Source organism: Garra rufa, chromosome 17 (genome assembly GCF_049309525.1).
Source record: "Garra rufa chromosome 17, GarRuf1.0, whole genome shotgun sequence".
Lineage (NCBI taxonomy): Eukaryota > Metazoa > Chordata > Actinopteri > Cypriniformes > Cyprinidae > Garra > Garra rufa.
In genome coordinates this window covers 45,260,162-45,282,443 of record NC_133377.1, presented here as the reverse complement: position 1 = coordinate 45,282,443, position 22,282 = coordinate 45,260,162, and the positions used below count along the sequence as shown (strand labels likewise).

General features: G+C 30.9%; 1 protein-coding gene across 1 annotated transcript in view; it reads right to left on the bottom strand.

Moving 5' to 3' along the window:
* LOC141290339 (FH1/FH2 domain-containing protein 3-like) overlaps positions 1-19,556 on the bottom strand; it is a gene marked incomplete at its 5' end in the record, with an annotated part of 49,394 nt that extends 29,838 nt beyond the window's left edge. Inside the window, 9 exons of the mRNA XM_073822515.1 lie at positions 2,219-2,335; positions 6,056-6,088; positions 8,441-8,664; positions 9,991-10,134; positions 12,566-12,660; positions 14,237-14,348; positions 14,425-14,519; positions 16,617-16,722; positions 19,467-19,556. Coding sequence (XP_073678616.1) covers positions 2,219-2,335; positions 6,056-6,088; positions 8,441-8,664; positions 9,991-10,134; positions 12,566-12,660; positions 14,237-14,348; positions 14,425-14,519; positions 16,617-16,722; positions 19,467-19,556 — 1,016 coding nt within the window. The remainder of the gene's footprint in view (positions 1-2,218; positions 2,336-6,055; positions 6,089-8,440; positions 8,665-9,990; positions 10,135-12,565; positions 12,661-14,236; positions 14,349-14,424; positions 14,520-16,616; positions 16,723-19,466) is intronic.
* Positions 19,557-22,282: the final 2,726 nt, after the last annotated feature.

Here is a 22,282-nt window from a genome sequence, read left to right as displayed (position 1 = left end):
GCTGCTGCTGCCATATGCCCCGGGAGCCTCTGAAACTGTTTCAGGGGGACCGCCGTCCTGCTCTTGAAAGCATTCAGGCAGTTCAACACTGACTGAGCACGTTCCTGCATGAGGCGTGCTGTCTGACTGACCGAGTCCAGATCCATACTGAGAAAAGAGATCCTCTGCGTTGGAGTGTGTTTGCTCTTTTCCCAGTTGATCCGAAAGCCCAACCGGCTGAGGTGTGTGAGCACCAGATCCCTGTGTTGGCATAACTGGTCCCGAGTCTGTGCTAGAATAAGCCAGATGTCGAGGTAGTTGAGAATGCGAATGCCCTGTTCTCTCAGAGGTACAAGGGCCGCCTCCACGACCTTCGTAAAGACACGGGGAGAGAGGGACAGCCCGAAGGGCAGGACCGTGTACTGATATGCTCTGCCTTCAAACGTGAACCGCAGAAAGGGTCTGTGGTGCAGAAGGATTGAAACATGAAAGTACGTGTCCTTCAGGTCGATCGCTGCGAACCAATCTTGGGGAAGGACACATCTGAAGATGTGTTTCTGTGTGAGCATCTTGAACGGTAGTCTGTGAAGGGCCCGGTTCAAGACGTGCAGATCCAAGATCGGCCATAACCCGCCGCTTTTCTTGGGTACCATGAAGTACGGGCTGTAGAAGCCCGTCCTCATATCGGCTGGAGGGACCGGCTGTATCGCTTTCTTCGCCAGTAAGGTTGCGATTTCTGCACGCAAGATGGGGGCATCTGCAGCCCTCACTGAGGTGAAGTGGACACCTCTGAACTTGGGAGGGCGCCAGGCGAACTGAACCGCATAGCCAAGTCTGATGGCCCGGAGGAGCCAGCAAGATGGGCTGGGAAGCTCTATCCAGGCTCCCAGGTAGTGTACAAGTGGCACCAGGGGGACCACCGACGTACCTGCGGGGGAGCAGCGATAGGGGGCACCGGGACCCTGCCCGGTCGTCTCGTTGCCGGTCCGAAGCGGGGTCAGAGCGTCTGTGTGTTGTGCATGTGAGATGCTTACCTGCGTATGAGCCGATGGTGCGTGAGTAGTCGGTTTCGCAGCACTCTCCCGCGCGCTCCCCGCCGTCCCAGAGATAGAGATTGCTCTTTTGGTCGAGTATTTGGGTACCACCGCCCATGCGGTCGGTGGCGGGGAAAAAAACAAACAAAAGATTCTCCGCCCGGCCCTCCTCCAGGGGAGGGAGTGGTGCGGTCACCATATCCGGAAGAGCAGCATCCTCCATCTCTGGGTTGCCTGTCTCAGGGCCTCTTGCTCTTGCGCTTGCCACTGGTGTTTGTGGGGGCCTGGACGGGCTGGGCAGCTGCCCTGCGACTGGCTCCACGTCGTTGTGAAGGATGCTGCGGTGGCTGCTGTGGAGCGGAGGCGGATGCAGGGGGCCGCCCTCGGTGACGAGCAGACTGAGGTGCCGCCGCCGGCCGGGTGGAGGCAGCAGTTGCGCGCCAGGGCAGGATGTGACTGATGGCCTCAGTCTGCTTCTTGGCGGCGGAGAACTGCTGGGCGAAGTTTTCCACCGCATCGCCGAAGAGGCCGGTCTGGGACACGGGAGCGTCGAGGAACCTGGTCTTATCACAGTCCCTCATGTCTGCCAGACACAGCCAGAGATTGCGTTCCTGGAACACCATAGTGGACATGGCACGACCCAGAAACCGCGCGGTCACCTTTGTCGCACGTAGCGCGAGGTCTGTGGCGATACAAAGTTCTCTGAGAACTTCTGGGTCGTGACCACCCTCGTACAGGTCCTTCAGTGCCTGATGGACTCGGGACGTGATGGAGGATTCCATTCAAGCCCTACCCTCTCGGTGGCCTGGGCAAGCATAGCCATCATCTCCGGGTCGGTATCCCGCACCGCTGACACAGTGCACAGGGGAGATGGCCGCAGCAACACAGAATGTGGGTGGTGAAAACCAGCTGTGTGCTTCCACTCGACATGGAAGAAAAAACTGCTTCTTGACTCGTCAGTTTGACTGGTCGGCTCCGAAGCGAAAAGCTTGTCTATACATGGCACCTGCTGCTTATTATATGCTAACGCTGTGATCAGCCGCAGCTGGCTGCAATCATGCATGCCAATGTGCATTGGCTCGTTTAGTTTACACACGAAGTAGATTGGTCTATCCAGGCGATATCCCAATTCGTCGGTCTCGACGAGACGTCGAAGAGACCGACTGAAAGGGAACTGTGCTGGATGAGCTTCTGCACTAAAATACCTGATGATACTGAGATTAGAAGGACTAATTTCCCCCTCATCATCATCATCATCATCATCATCATCAATATCATCTGAAGCAAACTCGGTGATGGGAGTTTCCTCCTCATCCTCCTCTCTGCAGCAGGACAGACAGAGCAACCACAAACAGCAGACATGCAAAACAAAGAAGGAAGGAAACTATTAGACTGACAGACAGAGAGAATAGCAGTGAACAGACAGAAAAACACCAGGATCAGGACTTCAGACAAAAAACTAAAAAAATCAATTCACGAGCCATTGACTCCTGTGAGAAACAAAATTAGGCACCAAATTATTATTTTTAGATGCCACAAAATAAACGTGTTTTATTTATTTTTAGCACTTTTACAACATTTTAGTTATACTGTCGTGTTTATGTCTAATCTTTTTTTTGCCTTTATCAGCATTTTAATTCATCTTGTAGACGTCATGCACTGCAAAAAATGCTTTTCTTACTTAGATTTTTTTGTCTTGTTTTTCTGCCAAAAATAAAAAATAAGAATTCTTGATTCAAGAAGGATTTTCTAGACAAGTAAAAATTATTTTCTTGTTTACAGTAAAAAAAAAAAACAAGTCAAAATTAAATGTGTTTTTGCTTAAAATAATCTCCCAATGGGGTAAGAAATATAATCTTGTTTTCTGTTTGAAGTTTTTTTTTTTTTTTGCTTACCCCATTGGCAGATTATTTTGCTTGTTTAACAAATAAAAATAGACATTAAAAACAAACTGGAAAAACAACAAAATTACTTTAAAATGAATACTACAAAATAAAAACATGTTAATAACAACTATATTAGTATCTGAGTTCACCTGAATGAGGTATTCAGTAAATGAGTTTTGATCAAACCACAGCAGAACATGAGTGAAAGCCACAGATGCCTCTAATAACAGTTATTTAATATTTAAATATAGGAATATATGGAATAATACATCAAATAATAACTTTTAACTAGACAAAAAAAGTTTGTCAAGACAATCTTCAGGTTGGCTTGAGAAAGCCCAGCTTAAAAGTTTAAAGCAGTTGCAAAAGCTTAAAGTTTTCAACTTTAAATAGATAGATTAGATGATTAGCATGGTGCTAGCATTATTAGAATGTAGTTAGCATGAGTAGTTAACATTTTTCAAGCATGTTTAGTATGTTTCTAGCATGATTAGCAAGTTAACAGCATGTCTTTAGCAAGTTTCTAGCATAAGCAAATTGTTAGTATATTTATAGCATTAACATGTTATTTGCATTATTAGCATGTCATTAGCATGTAACGAGTTGTTAGCATGTTTCTAACATTATTGGCAAGTTGCTAGCACGTTTCTAACATGTTTCTATCATGATTAGTAAGTTACTAGCATGTTTCTAGCATGATTGACACATTGCTAGCATGTTTCCAACATGTTTCTAGACTGACTAGCAAGTTGCTAGCACGTTTCTAACATGTTTCTAGCATGATTAACAAGTTGCCAGCATGTTTCTAGCATGATAAGCAAGTTGCTAGCATGTTTCTAACATGTTTCTATCATGATTAGCAAGTTGCTAGCAGGTTTCTAAAATGTTTCTAGCCTGACTAGCAAGTTGCTAGCATATTTCTAGCCTGACTAGCAAGTTTCTAGCATGATTAACAAGTTTGTTAACATGTTTCTAGGTGGACTAGCAAGTTGCTAGCATGTTTCTAGCCTGACTAGCAAGTTTCTAGCATGATTAGCAAGTTGTTCACATGTTTCCAGCATAATTAGCAAGTTGCTAGCTTGTTTCTAGCATGATAAGCAAGTTGCTAGCACGTTTCTAACATGTTTTTATCATGATTAGTAAGTTGCTAGCATGTTTCCAACATGATTATCATGTTGCTATCGTTTCCAGCATGTTTCTAACATGATTAGCACGTTGCTAGCTTGTTTCTAGCATGATTAGCAAGTTTGTTAGCATGTTTCTAGGCAGACTAGCAAGTTGCTAGCACGTTTCCAACATGTTTCTGGCATGATTGGCAAGTTGCTAGTATGTTTGTAACATGTTTCTAGCCTGACTAGCAAGTTCCTAGCATGTTGCTAGCATGATTAACATGTTACTAAATTTGAATTTTGACAGTTGGAGTTTGAATTTTGACAGTTGACGTTTGAATAGTGTTGATCAGTTGAACATTCCCTCAATGTAAGTCTATGGGATTTTGATGATATTTATTCTTCAATTTGATGAAAACTATAAGTCGGATCAGTCTGAAAAGATACAGCTCACTCAGTGAGATCAGTCTGAAGATCTGGCCTGAGTTTAGTGCTACTAGCTTGAAAACTCTAGGAGGAGTAGCATTCAGAAATGTAGTCTAAGAAGAAGAATAAAAAGCTTAAAGTGCATATTGCAGGTTACATTTTTTTTCGAGATAAACATATATACGTGTATGAAAATACTTTACGAACCGTTAATGCAGGATTTTAAAATATTTTACAAGACGTAAGGTCACAAATTTAGAAGACAAAGTGACGATTTCCTTGACCGCTCTCAAAAACAGCTTTTTTTTCACACCGCGTCATATGTAGGGCTGTTCGATTCTGAAATTTTTGGAATCGATTCCTGGTTCTGGAATCGGGTTGGATTCGATTCCAGAATCGATTCCTCACTGTTGTTTCCGATTTTTTTTTTTATTCTTGTTTTTAAGATCGGAGAAAGCTAATGTTGCGATGAATGCAGGATGTAAAGGTCGTAGAAAGTTGCCTCTTTTTTTCTTGGATATCTTTCTTTTTGTAATTGCTTGTTTTTCGTAGCAATATCTGGCAACATTCTACATTTATAAAAAAAAAAAAAATCTTATAGACAATCTGTAACATAATTGCTGACAGGAAGATAGCACAATCGGTAAGACAAACGCAGTGATCATCGTTAACATCTGAAAGAAATAGCACAAACAATGGCAAAAACAATAGCATAATACAAATCTGTTTGTCACAGAATGAAATAGGCTACTATGCCAAATAACGTTAACGTTACTGGCCAGCAGGAAGACGTCTCGTGCTCTTTAGTTAACCTTAAGTCATCAAAAAACATTAATTAAAGCAGTGTTTCTCAACTGGTGGGTCGCTAAAACGTTTTGAGTGGGTCGCGGAGTGTGCAGTCAAAGAAACAACAAACTTAATTCTGTTTTTTCTGACGCTAGACTATTATTTTGAAAGACGTGCGTGAAAGCGGTTGACTCTTCTATCAGTACCTGAGAAAAATGCTTTTTCCTCATTCAGTATCTACGGTCAAATGAGATGTTGTCAAGTTTTATGTAAGTGTCATTATTCTAACGTTATTTTCATAACTTGTTATAAAATAGAAATTTCCTCACCTAATACACTCATGGTGGACTTACAAATGTTCTGTTGCAGCGTTTTGTGAGTACATAACCTATTTACACTACTGTACAAGTTTGGTAAGATTACTTGCACGTTTAGTGGTGCAATTTACGAGATACATCACATGTACCATTCACTCCTGTAACAAGCAATTCGAAAAACTCTAATATCTCCATAAATGTTCGACTAAGGTAAAAATAACTTCAGATGGGGTATTTAGATGGGCTTCGGAGTGCATAGCAATGAAGTCAATTCTACTCCGAACCATCCCTTTAATAGCGTATTTTGAAGTATCTGGTTCCTACATTATTTTTATATATATCAATTCACTGGAGTCTCTAACCTGCAATATGCCCTTTAAGTAGCAGATCAGTAGATATATGTTAATAAATCAATTTAAATAATACATAATATTGATAATATGCTTATTGAATTACTGAACAGCGGTTATTAGAGGCATCCGATGCGCTGTTTATCGTCCGAAAACATGAGGACTTACATCACTGGGAGACATTCATGCATCAAACCAGCTCTGGAGCAAAAACACCACAAAACAAGGAGAAATCCATCACTTCACTTCATTCAGTCTGTGTGTGTTTCACGGTTGTGTTCTAAACCCTAGTCAACCGCACTACTGTCTACATAGGCTACTCCCTTCTAAGACAACACCTGGAAAAGAAACTCATAATCAACTTCCATGGGCCACACATCCATAGGAAATAATTTTGTCTTGTCTAAACAATGACGTGAAACAATAAATATTTATTGCAATTTAAACAATAAAAGAGCCCTTTTTGATTTAAAACTTAATCATAATTGATTTATTTATTTAAATTAATTATATACATTAAAAAAAATAATTTAGGCATAATTTATTTAATAAATATGTATATATTAATTATATATATAAAATGTAACTTTTTTTTCCATTTTTTTTATTTGATTTTATTGCAATTTTAGCAGTAACTTTTTTCCCAAAATTATGTTTTCCATTAATGTCATAGAACAAGTACTGATCGCGCAGCGCTGCCAATGTCTGAGTATTTTATAAATGATTAATTATTATAATTTATTAATATAAATTAAAGTAAATAAAAAGTATTATTTATTCTTTAATTAATTTATTCTTTACATAATATCAGTTTAAATAAATAAGATGAGGAATTATTACATTGTAACATTATTTCAAAGACAATTAAAAATGTTGCCCTAAATTGCAAATATATTTTAATTTGTAATAAAATATTATATTGTCTTGTATTATATTATATTAAATCATATTTTTATTATTTATATAATTAATAATTTAATTAAAATGATTTATTTAGATTTAATTTAGTTTTATTGCAATTTTATCAAAAATACCCCCCCCCCTCAAAATTATGTTTTTTATATATTTTTTTCCAGATTCCATTTAAATTCCAACAGACATTAAAAACTAGTAAAACACAAAAAGAAAACAGAAAATGTCGAATTAAAATTTTAATTAGAATTGGAATAAAAGAATTAAAATAAATTTAGAATTAAAATAAAATAATAAAAAAGAATTAACCTAAAACTGAAATAAAAACTAAAAACTAAACAGACATTAAAAAATAACGCAACAAAATTGACTAGAAGCAAAAAACTACAAAAAAACCCCCCCAAAAAACCTTTACTAAAATTAATCTGAAAATGGAAAAAATAAATCTAAAACAAAAATAATTAAATTAAAATTAAATTAAATTAAATTACAAAAATAAAACTAAACAGACTTAAAAAATAAAGATAATAAAAAAGAATTAACCTAAAACTGAAATAAAAAATAAAAACTAAACAGACATTAAAAAATAACTCAACAAAATTAACTAGAAGCAAACAATTATTAAAAAAATTACTAAAACTTTTACTAAAATTAAACTGAAAATGGAAAAAATAAATCTAAAACAAAAATAATTAAACAAAAATAAATAGACAATAAAAACTGGTAGATAAAAAAAATAATAATAACACAATAAATACAATTACAAAAATAAAACTAAACAGACTTAAAAAATAAACTAAAAATAAAATGACAAAAAATAACAAAAACTTTTACTAAAATTAATCTCAAAACATAAAAAAATTAAATTGAAATAAAAAATAAATAAACATTACAAACTAGTAAAACACAACAAATTGAGCACTTTTAAAATGAAAACAGAAAATGTAAAACTAAAAAAAAAAACTTAAAATGAAATAAATAAAAAAACATTGAAAAAAGAACAACAAAATTGTCTAAAAGTAAAATTACAAAAATTACCTAAACTTTTTCCAATATTAATGTGAAAAATGCAAAGATTTAATCTAAAGCAAAAATATTAAAAAATATATAAAAAAAAAAAAATAGCCATTAAAAACTAGTAAACCACAATGAAATTAAGTATTTTTTAAATGAAAACAGAAAATGTAAAACTAAAACTATGAAAAAAAATTTCCCACAAAAAAGAAAAAAATTATTCATTAAATTGTAATCAAATAAAAAATATCTAAAAGTCTAATACATAAAAGTTATAAATTGACAAAATAAAAAATATTAACGAACTTAAACTTTAACAATAAAATTTGACCAAAATTTGGTCTATGAATTCACTTATTATTGTCTGTTTTAATTTTAAAGCATTTTGAACTAATTAAATATGTTCATAAAAAACGTATTCATTCATTTTCTAATTTACTTTTGATTTATTATTCCAAATTCCATGACATTCTGCACTATAAATACTATTTTTTATCACTGAATTCCACTATTTCCATAAACAAGTCTATTTTAATAATACTGAATTATTTTTAATGGATAATAAATTGATAGTAAAAGTTGCCTATTTGGAGCAGTATCATCCAGTGAGTCGTCTTTGCGTCTCACCTATCGTTGAGTTCCTGTCCGTTAAACGGCTGGAAGTTTGTGCGGTGAGGGGAGGCGGGGCTAAGCGGGGAGGCGTGGCCTGATCTGCCCAATGAATGCCTGCGGCTGCGGCGTCTCTCCAAGCCCCGCCTCTCTGTTCCGCCCACACTGGAGCGCCGTCTGTCCCGCCGACCGGAGGATGGAGGCAAAGCATCCTCATCGCCGTCCTCGTGACGAAGAGTCGCCTGCAGGAGAAAAATCACGATTACAACCTCGAGATCTGATCTCACATCCTCCATCACAGACATATCTCACCAATCCTTTCATAAACAAAAGGTAAGTAAGAGACTGATTGTGCAGTGGAGAGAGCACAGTTGATTATAATGGAACTTTGTGAGATGATTGACAGCTTTTAATGATTTGTAAACATGATATTGATTTTAACAATAAAAAGAGCTCTCAAAATTATGTTTTTTAATGATTTAAAACTTTACGTTACACATTATATTATTTATATGAATTAGAATATTAATTATAATAATATAACAGTTTATTAATTTATTGCAATTTCTACAAGAAATTATGCTTTTTAATGATTTACAACCTTTTTCATTATATTATTTATATCAATTACAGTATTAATTATAATAATTTTTATGAATGATAAATTATAATAATAAATTAAAAACAGAATAATAATTATTATTAATGACAATTACTGTTTTTCATTATTTATTATTTAAATGATTATTTCTTTACATAATATCAGTTCAAAATAAAACAAAAATAAATAAATTAATTAAAATAAAATAGGCATAAAAAAACGAATAAATCTGAATTACTTTAACAACTAAATTACAAAAAAATTAATTCATGATACATTAAAGATGTATTGATTTAGTTTTTATTATTTAAAACTACATTCATTTGAGTATTAAATTATAAATAAATTATAATTTAATTTATTGCAATTTTAACAATAAAAACATTACATTTTTATTCCGGTCTATATCCTGAAGGTTTTTACAGAAGGATTTGTTCATACATAATTACCTTGATTTTATACAACATTGTATTCCCCCAAAAAACTGTAAAAAATCTATAGTTTTCCAAGTATTTTCTGAATTATGTCATGACAAAATGAGATACCCGAAATTCCCTCTGTAAAAACATTTGACTCTAATAAGTTAAAAAAATTAAGCAAGAATTTTGAAACTGACTTCATCCAGTGTTTAGGTTTTTTGTGCTAGAAATGTATGCAAATTAGCACATATTTCATTAAATAATGGTTCATTTGCATATTTAAACCTAACATTTTAGAAAACTTGTAATACAAAAAATGTTTGCAATTATGAATGTAATCAATCAGCTGGGTAAGTAAGCAGATAACTATTAGTTATTTTTTTTACTCTATTCACCTGCAGTGTCGTAATTGGAAGGCTAATTTTTGATCAGATTTTTTTGCTTGTGGATTAGAAGGTGCTCCTGAAATGTTAACTGTGCTCCTAAAGTGCTCTTAAAAAGAAAAGCAAGCGTAGAAGCCCTGAGTATCTGTGGTGAATCTGTCAGACCTCATAGATGTTGAGCTGCTCCAGCAAGTCCAGATCGGTTCCTTTACGGCCCAGATAACGCTGGGACACGCTCTCCATGCCCTGCTCCTCCAGAACGTCCACCATGTCATAAAACGAGTCCTGATCGGGCAGCGCCGCCAGCGTCTGACACACAGATGGAGAAAGAGTGAGTGTGTGTGTGAATATGTGCGAGTTAGGGCTGCTCGATTATTATGGCTAAAATCACAATCACAATTATTTTGGTCAATACTGAAATCACGATCATTTAACACAGTTATTACTGGGTCCAAAACTTTATATTAGTGATTAATTTAAAGATAGCAATACAACAGAAAAACAGATACAAATGAAAAAAAAAAAAAAATAATACTGAATACTTTTATGCAAGTCTAAAGTAGTCTAAAAATACTACAGAAACTGAATGTAATTATTTGAATGTAAAATAAAACAGCGTCTTCACTGTAATAGTTAAACATGCTTTGTTTCTTATTAAAACTACAAAAGGCCTTCATTCCAGAGCAGTGACTGATTTTTCTCTTTGTATTTTTACATTTTATTAATATTAAGCACAGAGACGGCAGAAAGAATATTATTTGTTGCCGCTTTTTGAATGGTTTTCTGTTGGCGGTGAGCGTTCTGCGCGCTGCTTATGCGCCCCGGGTGCCTCTTGTTTTCGCCGCCTGCTGCGCCTTGCGTTTTTGCAGGAGCGCTCTGAGCGCCTGAAGTTGAAAAAAAAAGCAACTCTGAGCGGAAAAATGCCCGACGTCATTCGCGTTTTTTCCATTGTCCAATCGAATGAATGGAGAGGCGGGCCTTCTGTTGTGGTGATGAAAGATTACCGTTGCTTAAAAAGTCCGGAGACTGCAAGAAATGGAGGAGAAACTTTTGGTGTCTATCGTGGGTAACCCGGAGCTGTATTTTTTAGGGTTTCTGCTAACATGACAGTTTAATTAACAGCAAAAACCAAAGATTTTAGAGCGCTAGCACTATAATCCTTTGATTTGACTGACAAAATATTCAAAATATTACGAGAATAACTTTAAAATATTAAGGGAATCAAATGTAATTATTTTGAGAATAAAGTCGAAATATTACGAGAATAAAGTCAAAATATTACAAGAATAAAGTCAAGTCAAAATATTATGAGAATAAAGTCAAAATATTTTGAGAATAAATTCAAAGTATTACGAGAATAACTTTAAAATATTAAGGGAATAAAATCGAATTCTTTTGAGAATAAAGTCAAAATATTACGAGAATAAAGTCAAAATATTTTGAGAATAAATTCTAAATATTACGAGAATAAAGTCAAAATATTACGAGAATAAAGTCAAAATATTACGAGAATAAAGTCAAAATATTACGAGAATAAAGTCTAAATATTTCGAGAATAAATTCAAAATATTACGAGAATAAAGTCAAAATATTACGAGAATAAAGTCAAAATATTACGAGAATAAAGTCAAAATATTATGAGAATAAAGTCTAAATATTACAAGAAAAAAAGTCTAAATATTTTGAGAGTAAAGTCAAAATATTATGAGAATAAAGTCAAAATATTTTGAGAATAAAGTAAAAATATTATGAGAATAAAGTCAAAATATTAAGAGAATAAAGTCAAAATATTAAGAGAATAAAGTCAAAATATTACAAGAATAAATTCTAAATATTTTGAGAATAAATTCAAAATACTACGAGAATAAAGTAAAAATATTATGAGAATAAAGTCTAAATATTTTGAGAATAAATTCTAAATACTACGAGAATAAAGTAAAAATATTATGAGAATAAAGTCTAAATATTTTGAGAATAAATTCTAAATATTACGAGAATAAAGTAATAATATTATGAGAATAAAGTCTAAATATTTTGAGAATAAATTCTAAATACTACGAGAATAAAGTAAAAATATTATGAGAATAAAGTCTAAATATTTTGAGAATAAATTCTAAATATTACGAGAATAAAGTCAAAATATTATGAGAATAAAGTCTAAATATTTTGAGAATAAATTCTAAATATTACGAGAATAAAGTCAAAATATTACGAGAATAAAGTCAAGATATTTTAATTAACAGCAAAAAACTAAGATTTTAGAGCGCTGGCGCTACAATCCTTTGATTTGACTGACAGGACAGCTGTTTTGGTCGTTGCCTAGCAACATAAAACAACGGCAGCACACTGCTCTTTTATTAAAAGTCACCAAAAAAAGGCAGTGCTGTGCGCCTCGCGTTTTTAGAACTAAAAGACGGGTTCGGTGTGCCTTAGGCCGTGTTCACACTTGGTGTCTGTTTTGACAAGAAAAAGTTAGCAGACGCGCTTTTTTAGTAACAAAAAAGTGTCTTTTTGTTGCTATAACAACAGCTGCAACCGTAGCCTATGTGTGGTGCAGAAATGTCGATAAAAATGGAAGCTGGCTCTTTTCTTTTTTTTTGACATTTTTGCCTTTTATTTGATAGGACAGTATTTAGACAGAAAGCGAAGTGGGAGAGAGAGGGGGGCGTGATCGGAATTTCGAAACTGAATTTCGATTAATTGCACAGCCCTAGTGTGAGTGAGTGAATGTGTGTCTCACCTTGTTAATAAGGGTCATCACATACACCAGCAGCTCTGTGTCCACACCGTCCTTCTCTGATAAAATCTCCATAGCGTTTGACCACAGTTTACAGTCTGAGCATCACACAAACACCGACATTTCATAATTAAGCAAAGTCATTCAAAACTCATGAATAAATAAGCTTTCTATTGATGTATGGTTTATTAGAATAGGACAATATTTGCTTAAGATACAACTATTTGAAAATCTGAGGATGCAAAAAATCTAAATGTTGAGAAAATCGCCTTTAAAGTTATTCAAATGAAGTTCTTAGCAATGCATATTACTACTCCGAAATTAACTTTTGATATATTTACGGTAGGAAATTAATATTCTTAATATTCTAATGACTTTTGGCATAAAGGAAAAATCAATAGTTTAAACCCATACAGTGTTTTTGGCTATTGCTAAGACATATTAGTTATAATCTACTTTAATTAAAATGATTTCATTTTAGCATATGTATGGTAATTATTATTAACAAATATTTAAAGAATTAATTTATCCTCATAATATCAATTAGAAGAAATGAGATGAAGAATTATTGCATTGTGACGTTATTTCAGAGACAAATAAACATATTTTTTCCCCCAAATCCACATTACTGTACTACAAAAACATGCATTCATTATTTATTTTTAAACGTTTGTATCTAAATTGTAATTATTGTATTATTTATATAATCTATTTTAATTTATAATAATAATAATGAATTAATCATCAATAATTAAACACATAATTATTTTTTTTAACTATTATTTAAGTATTTATATTGTATTATTTAATTTTACATAATATAATTTTACTTATATTATTAAATCTAATTGAATTGAATAATATAATGTATCATCAATTATTTATTATTTAATGAATTCACCAATCACTCTTTAAAGGGATCAGAAAACTGTTGAGAACTACAATTCACACCAAAACAAGAAATGCATAAGTAATTATTGCATTATTTTAAAAACAAAACAAAAAAGATATGTTAATAATTGATTATTTAATTGTTATATTTTAATTATATTTATTTATATTATTTATATCATAAATTTTGATTTACGATTAATTAACAAATTTATTAACTGTTTATTTATTCTTTAAGAAAACCATAGAATAAAGGTGACTTTAATAATTAACTATTAATCATATACAATTATTAATTTATCACCATAAATACAGATCAATAATTCTTTTTTTAGCTTTAATGATTTATCGTGTGTTTTTTTATTGCACAAAATCATGGTAGTAATGGCTTACATTTCTTCTATTCATCAAATAATCCTGAAAAAATGTACTCAACTGTTTCAAATATTGATAAAAATAATAATAAATATTTATTGAACAGCAAATCAGTATTTTAGAATAATTTTTGAAAAATATGATGCTGAAAATTTAGCTTTGATCACAGAAATAAATTACATTTTAAAATCTACTCAAATAGAAAACTGTTATTTTAAATAGTAAAAATATTTCACAATATTGCTGCGTTTTCTGTACTTTGAATCAAATAAATGCAGATTTGGTGAGCAGAAAAGTCTTCTTTAAAATCATTAAAAATCGTACTGTTCAAAAACTTTTGACTGGTAGTGCATGGTGCACAATACAGAAAAGTATAAGTATTATGCTAGTGTTTGTGTGTATTTATACCCCTCTTAGTGTCCACATTGTGGATGGCCTGGATGAGCAGCGCTGCGTTGGACTCTGAATACTCAACAAACACCAGCAGCAGCTTCAGAGACGTCTTGACCACCAGACGAAACTAAACACACACACAGCCAGATCAGATCTCACTCAGCATACAGACTGATCTCCATATAACCAAACTAGCGTGTCACCTTTGATCCGATGAGCAGGTAGAGCCACTGGATGGTCTCGCTGTGACCTATGACCCCGTTCATCCCGTCCACATACAGCATGATCTGACCCAGAGCTGCACACAGACACAACTCACTGAACGCTCATTAGCATAAAACTGATGATTCTGAAAATGGGCGGAGTTAGCAGCCTGGAAGCTGTCTCTGATTGGTCAGATAAAACTGAGCTAATTATAATATTTAGAGTTCTGTTCTAATGAAGAATAAGCTGCTGTCATCTAACACAAGTTACTTTTCTCAGCGCTGATGTCTTCTATTATATATATATATATTATAATAAATATATAATTATATTTATTATGGTTATTATTATAACTACAATTTCAAATAATATAATTATAATATATTAATATAAATTAAAACTAATAAAATACATATTAATTATTATTAATATTTTATTATTTATGATTTTTTTTACATAACATCATAATATAAATGAAAAGAAATAAAAAGGAACTACTGCATTGTGACATTACTAATTATTCATATTTTTATTATTATCTAAGATTAAAATAATTATTTTGTTATTAAATATAAAATTATGTTTTGTGACAATTAAACATTTTCATTAAACATAATTATAGTACATTAATTATAAATTTGTTATTTTTTTAAATTATTAATAATATTATAGTATTAATTATAACTTAATTCAATTAAAATAATGTAATTATAATTTATTAATATAAATTCAAATAAATTAAATACATTATTATTAATGCATTTAATTTTATTTATTTTAATTAAATTAATTAAATACATTAATAATAATGTATTCAATTTATTTTAATTTATAAAAATTTTTTATAAATTAAATACAATATTATTAATGTAATTTAATTTAATTTCAATAAATTAAATACATAAATAATAATGCCCAAAATCCCCATTACTGCACTGTTTTTTTATTTATATCGAAAGTTTTTATATTGTATTATATTAAACTAAACTAATAAAATAAATAAAATTATTTATAATTTAATTTAATGTAAGTTCTATTCTAGAGTTTTATTTTAATGATAAATAAGTCACTGTCATCTGACACACGTTACTTTTCTCAGCACTGATGTCTTCTATTATATAGATATATATTATTAATTAAATTTATTACAATTAATATACTATAATAATAATAATAACTATTATAATAATTATTATAATTTTAAATAATGCAATTATGATTGATTAATATACATTAAATTAAAATAAAATACATAATAATTATTATTAATATTTGTATTATTATTTATGATTTAAATTAAAATAAATTTTTTTACATAACATCATAATATAAATTAAAAGAAATAAGAAGGAACTGCTGCATTGTGACATAATTTCAAAGACAATTAAAGATTTTCCCCAAAAATCCCCATTACTGCACTACAAAAAAAGATAAATGATTTATTTTTTATTTGCATTAACATTATGTATATAGTATTATATCATATAAAATAATTTAATTTAAATAAAATAATGTAATTATAGTAAATTAATTATAAATTTGTTATTTTTAATAATCATTAATCATATTAATTATAGTATTCATTATAATTTAATTCAATACAAATAATGTAATTATAATTTATTAATACAAATTAAAATGAATGAAATATTTTTTATTATTTAAATATTTTTATGACACAATAATATCAATTAAAATAATTAAAAAGCAATTACTGCATTTTAACGTTATTTAAAAATACAATTAACAGTTTTCTCCAAAATCCCCAACACTGCACTACAAAAAAGATAAAAAAATTTATTTGTATTGAAATAATTTTTATTGTATTATATTACACTAAACAATTATTTCTATAGTTTATCATTTAATTTAATGTAAGTTCTATTCTAGAGTTCTATTCTAATGAAGAATAAGCTGCTGTCATCTTTTCTCTGCGCTGATGATTAAAACTGTTACAGAAGCACCATTACAGGGTATTATAAAGAAACATTTATCAAACAATATTTAAGACAGTCCATTACAATGAGGAGTATTAAAAACAGCATGGTTTTCTATAGTAATGACAATGGAAACCAAAAGGTGGCGCTGTTCTCCTTCATATGGAGAAACTCATCATCTATAATTCATGAAATATTTCAATGGTTTCTGGACATTTTTCAGAGGTCTGAGGATCCAAATGAAGCAAACGAACCTCTGAGAATGTAGTTCTGGTAGTTCTGATCCGCTTCAGCGCCAACCTTGATCAAACACGTCAGACCTTCAGCCATGACGAACTCATGAACCAGATCCTTATCGTCCTGCACACACACAAAATACACAACGCACACATGTTATTGATATTTTTGGTTAACATTATGATTATTTTTTAAATGTTATCAGCTAATCCTGACTCAAACACATCACTGTCACTGGTTTAGAAAAAATACGTATGTGTACGGTTTGGATTGAAATAGAAAAGCTTATAGTTAATAGTTTACAAAAAAAAATAAAAAATTTAAATTAAATATAAATATAAAAATATTTGACAAAAATACAAGAAAAACTGGAATGAAAATTAAAGAACATACAAATTTTAAAAAATAAATAAATAAAAATGACACAAAAAAAAAACGCAAGAAAAAAATAAAACAGAAACTGAAATAGTTTTAAGGATTTAAGATATGTATTACTAGTAGTCATTATAATGCGTTTCACATAAAAACAAATAAAGTTAATGGTTTGTTCTTGTTTAGACAGTGAAGCAATGAAAACAACAATGAAAAAGTTCTGATGCTTGAAAAGACTTTTTATTTCCATTAGTTGCCAATTACTTTCCATTAGTTTCATTTAATTTAATCTGATGTACTAAATTTAAAATTACTTAAAAAAAACATTACATTTCAAGAATAAAGTCGAAATACTACGAGAATGAAGTTGAATAAAGTAATATTTTGAGAATAAAGTCAAAATATTTCGAGAATAATGTCAAAATATTACGAGAGTAAATTCTAATTATTTTGAGAATAAATTTAAAGTATTATGAGAATAAAGTCTAAATATTTCGAGAATAAATTCAAAATATCACGAGAATTACTTTAAAATATTAAGGGAATAAAATTTAATTATTTTGAGAATAAAGTCGAAATATTATGAGAATAAAGTCAAAATATTACAAGAATAAAGTCAAAATATTACAAGAATTAAGTCTAAATATTTTGAGAATAAAGTCAAAATATTTTGAGAATAAAGTAAAATATTATGAGAATAAAGTCAAAATAGTTTTAGAATAAATTCTAAATACTTTGAGAATAAAGTCGAAATTACGAGAATAAAGTCTAAATATTTTGAGAATAAATTCTAAATATTTTGAGAATAAATTCAAAATATTACGAGAATAAAGTCAAAATATTTTGAGAATAAAGTCAAAATACTACGAGAATAAAGCCAAAATATTTTGAGAATAAATTCAAAATATTTTGAGAATAAAGTCGAAATACTATGAGAATAAAGCCAAAATATTTTGAGAATAAATTCAAAATATTAGTAGAATAAATTCAAAATATTGTGAGAATAAATTCAAAATATTATGGGAATAAAGTCAAAATATTACATTATTATTATATTATATAATAATATTTTGAGAATAGATTTGAAATATTTTGAGAATAACATCAAAATATTTTGAGAATAAATTCAAAATATATTGAGAATAAAGTGTAAATATATTGAGAATAAAGTGTAAATATATTGAGAATAAAGTCGAAATATTACAATAATAAAGTCGAAAAACTACGAGAAAGAAGTTGAAATATTACAAGAAAAAAGTCCAAATATTTGGAGAAAAAGTCAAAATATCTTGAGTATAAAATTTATAGGGCTGGGTAAAAAATATCGATTCTCCGATTTTAATCGATCTTCAGTTTAACGCAACGATATCGATTCGGGAAATCCCCGAATCGATTCTTAATGCACGTGCTTCACGTAAGAGGATATGAATATTCACCTCTCGTCCTGAAGGTGTCACTAGTGTTCCTGCTGAGAGAGTTTTCTCAACTGCTGGTGATCTAATCACAGCGCAAAGGAGCTATCAGAACATGTTGATCAGCTGCTTTTTTTTGCAGAAAAATCTGGTGATCAAAAATGATAAGGCTGTAGATAAGAACTGTTAGTTTTATAGACAGTTAGAATGCTTTGTATACGCAGACAAGGGCTTATAATGGGCCTGTTTTGAATTTAGAAAAATGTTTTATTTCTTAAACATGTTTGAAGTTCTTAATAGATTTCACTGTTGCACATTTACAGTCTTTTTATTTTCTTACAGTAATGTGCATTTTGCAGTTTGTTTACATGGTGTACAATGGATGCACATATTTATGACTTCCTGTTACAGTGTTCATTTAAAATAAAAGTTGTTTAAAATAAACAACTGTGTGCACCCTATTATTAATGTATGTGTAAGTAGGAGAGTTTCAGTTACCAGCATTTATATCAAAATATGGATCCCATGTCTGCAAAACTAACATTTTAAATGAAATAGTGATAGCTAATCGATATCGAATCGAATCGAATCGAAATCGGAATCGAATTGAATCGAAACCATAAAAATTAGAATCGAATCGAATCGCCGAATTGGTCACAATACCCAGCCCTAAAAATTTAAATATTATGAGAATAAATTAAAACTATTACGAGAATAAAGTTGAAATATTTTGAGAATAAAGTTGAAATATAAGAATAAAATCAAAATTAAGTTGAAAGTCTAAATATTTCGACTTTATTCTCGACCTTATTCTTGTAGTATTTTGACTTTATTCTAAAAAACATTTACACTTTATACTCGTAATATTTTGACTTTATTCTTGTAGTATTTTCACGTTATTCTCTAAATATTACAGCTTTAATCTCGTAATCTTAGATTTTTTTTAATGTGGCACTAAACCTCGTACAAATTAATAAACTAAGTTAAATGAAAACAAAACCTCAACAAATAATAATAAAAAAATAAAAAAATAGTATCTCAGTGATATAAAAAAAAAACACTTATAAAAGTGTGGTTTTATACCTGGAATATCTGCTTGAGGGAAAACAGCGCCCTCCTCAGGTCACGGCCATTGGAGTTATACAGCTTCTCTAGAGAGAGAGAGAGAGAGAGAGAGACATACAGTAGACATAGAAAGAAAGAGAGAGAGGGAGAGGGGGTTATTTAGCGCTGTGTTTAAGGCTGTGTTTGTCATGGAAACACACAGGAACTGCTGGAATGTTCTGATGGAGACGCCAGGAGAACAAACCCCTCTTAATCAACATCAGTCACCATCATCATTCAGAAACACGAATGATCTTTATTCACAACACTGGGCGAGAGACATCGAGACACACACATAAGAGAGAATGAGCATGAGTGACTGAGAGATGATAATTAAAGTCACTCAAACTGTGAAAACGAAACATTTACAGACCGTGAATCTCTTCAGAGCATCTATTCAGAGCATTAAAAGAGAATAAAACACTACAGCATCCAACAGGAGAAATAGAGGAGGAGAGAGAAGAAAAAGCAAACTGATGGGAGTTTGAGTTCACAAACTGGTTTATTCTGATCTAGACCAGGTTCACCTTCCCGCGGGCGAGAACATCACGCTCCAGTAACATCACAGATCAATCACTGTTCTCATCAATAACACACACCAGTCTGGGTCAAATACAATTCAACACAAACACAATATCATCTCTCTGATATGAAGAGGAGGCAGAGAGACATACTGCAGTTTCTCAACTAAAACAAACAAAAAAATGATTTGTATTAATTTGATTAATTCTGAAATATAATAAAATATAAATATTAGATTAAAAAAAAACTTGACCTTGGCAGCTAACTGATATGAAATAAGTTGAAGCTGAAGAACTAAAACGTAAGGCCAAATAGCAAATAAGAAGGACAAAAGCATACAACCAAAAATGACTATAACATAAATAAAAATGAAAACTGAAAGCATAATGCTTATTCAAAATATTAATAGCATAGTATATATTTTACATAATCATTTATTTATTTGTATAATTAGTACAGTATTAGTGTATTTATACATTAGTAGGATATAAAAGATAAACTCGGTGTACTAAAACTGAAATAAAAAATAGAAATGATATAGATACAGTATATTTAACACATAAATAATACATAAAAATAGAAGAAATATTCAAGATATTAATAGTATATTACATATTCATTTTTATTTGTATAATTAGTTAGAAAGTAACAATTGGCCATTTTTCAGCATTACATTTCACAATTTTAGAATCTTATATTTGTCTATTTTAGAACGTAAAATTTTACCATTTTAGAACATTACAATCTGGCATTTTAGAATGTTACATTTTGCAATTAGAATGTTACATTTGGCCAATTTAAAATGTTACAGTTTGGCATTTTAGAATGTTACATTTTGCATTTTAGAATGTTACATTTTGCATTTACAATGTTACATTTGGCCAATTTAAAATGTTACAGTTTGGCATTTTAGAATGTTACAGTATTAGCGTATTTATATATTAGTAGTATATAAAAACAAAATGTAGTTTCACTTGATGTACTAAATTAAAATAAATAACACTGAAATAAAAAATATAGATATTATATAGATATTTAAAGAACACAATAAACAAATGACTAAAACTTAAAAATGACAACTGAAAACAAATCTAATTCAAAATATTAATAGTATAGAATAAATTAATAATAATACATATTATGTTTTTATTTGTATAGAATGTTACAATTGGCCATTTCAGTATTACATTTTGTAATTTCAGAATGTTACATTTGGCCATTTTCAGTATAACATTTCACAATTTTAGAATCGTATATATTTGGCCATTTTAGAATGTTACATTTTGCATTTAGAATGTTACAGTTTTAGTGTATTTATATATTAGTTGTATATAAATGATAAAAACTATTTTTCATGTAGTTTAACTTGATGTACTAAAGATTAGATTAGATTCAACTTTATTTTCATTACACATGTACAAGTACAAGGCAACGAAATGCAGTTTAGGTTTAACCAGGAGTGCAATAAGCAGCAAGTGCAGGATAGAGGTATAAGTTATAAGTGTGTTATAAAATAACTAACACTAAAATAAAAAAAAAATAGAAATTATATAGATATTTAAAAATAAATATATAATATATAAAAATGTGTAAAGCACACAAAAAAACTGAAAACAAAGCTTATTCAAAATTTTAATAGTACAGTACATTTTTTAAATATTCATTTTTATTTGTATAATTAGTCATAGTACAGTATTAGTGTATTTATATATTAATAGTATATAAAAAAAGATTTAAAAAAAGAAAAGAAAAAAAAGAGTTTTCAGAGTGAGACATTGTACAGTATGTCTGTGGTGGACGCTCTGAACACAAACAGCTGTCGTTCACGTCACCGAGCCATAAAAACATTTGACCCCTCACTGACCTGAGTGCAGTCAGCTGTAGATTGACATTGTGTTTCCTGTCTCTAACAGATCCACTTCCTGCTGCGAGTCATTCAAATCTCAGTTTTCATGCAGATCATATCCCTGTCTATAATTGAAGCCCTGCTGTCTCTGACTGACCTGCGCTATTGTCTGCAGGACAGCTGTACTGTCAAACCCTGAGTCTTTATGCTTCATGTGTGTGTGTGTGTGTGTGTGTGTGTGTGTGTGTGTGTGTGTGTGTGTGTGTATATATACATGTGTGTGTGTTTGTAGTGGTGTAATCCAGCAGGTTCTCCGGCCAGATCTTAATCAGATTAAGTGTGACCCGATTGGTTAATCTCAGCAGCGTAATCTGGACACTAACACAGATACCTTCATTCAAACACAGCCTTGAAAACACTCATGTCA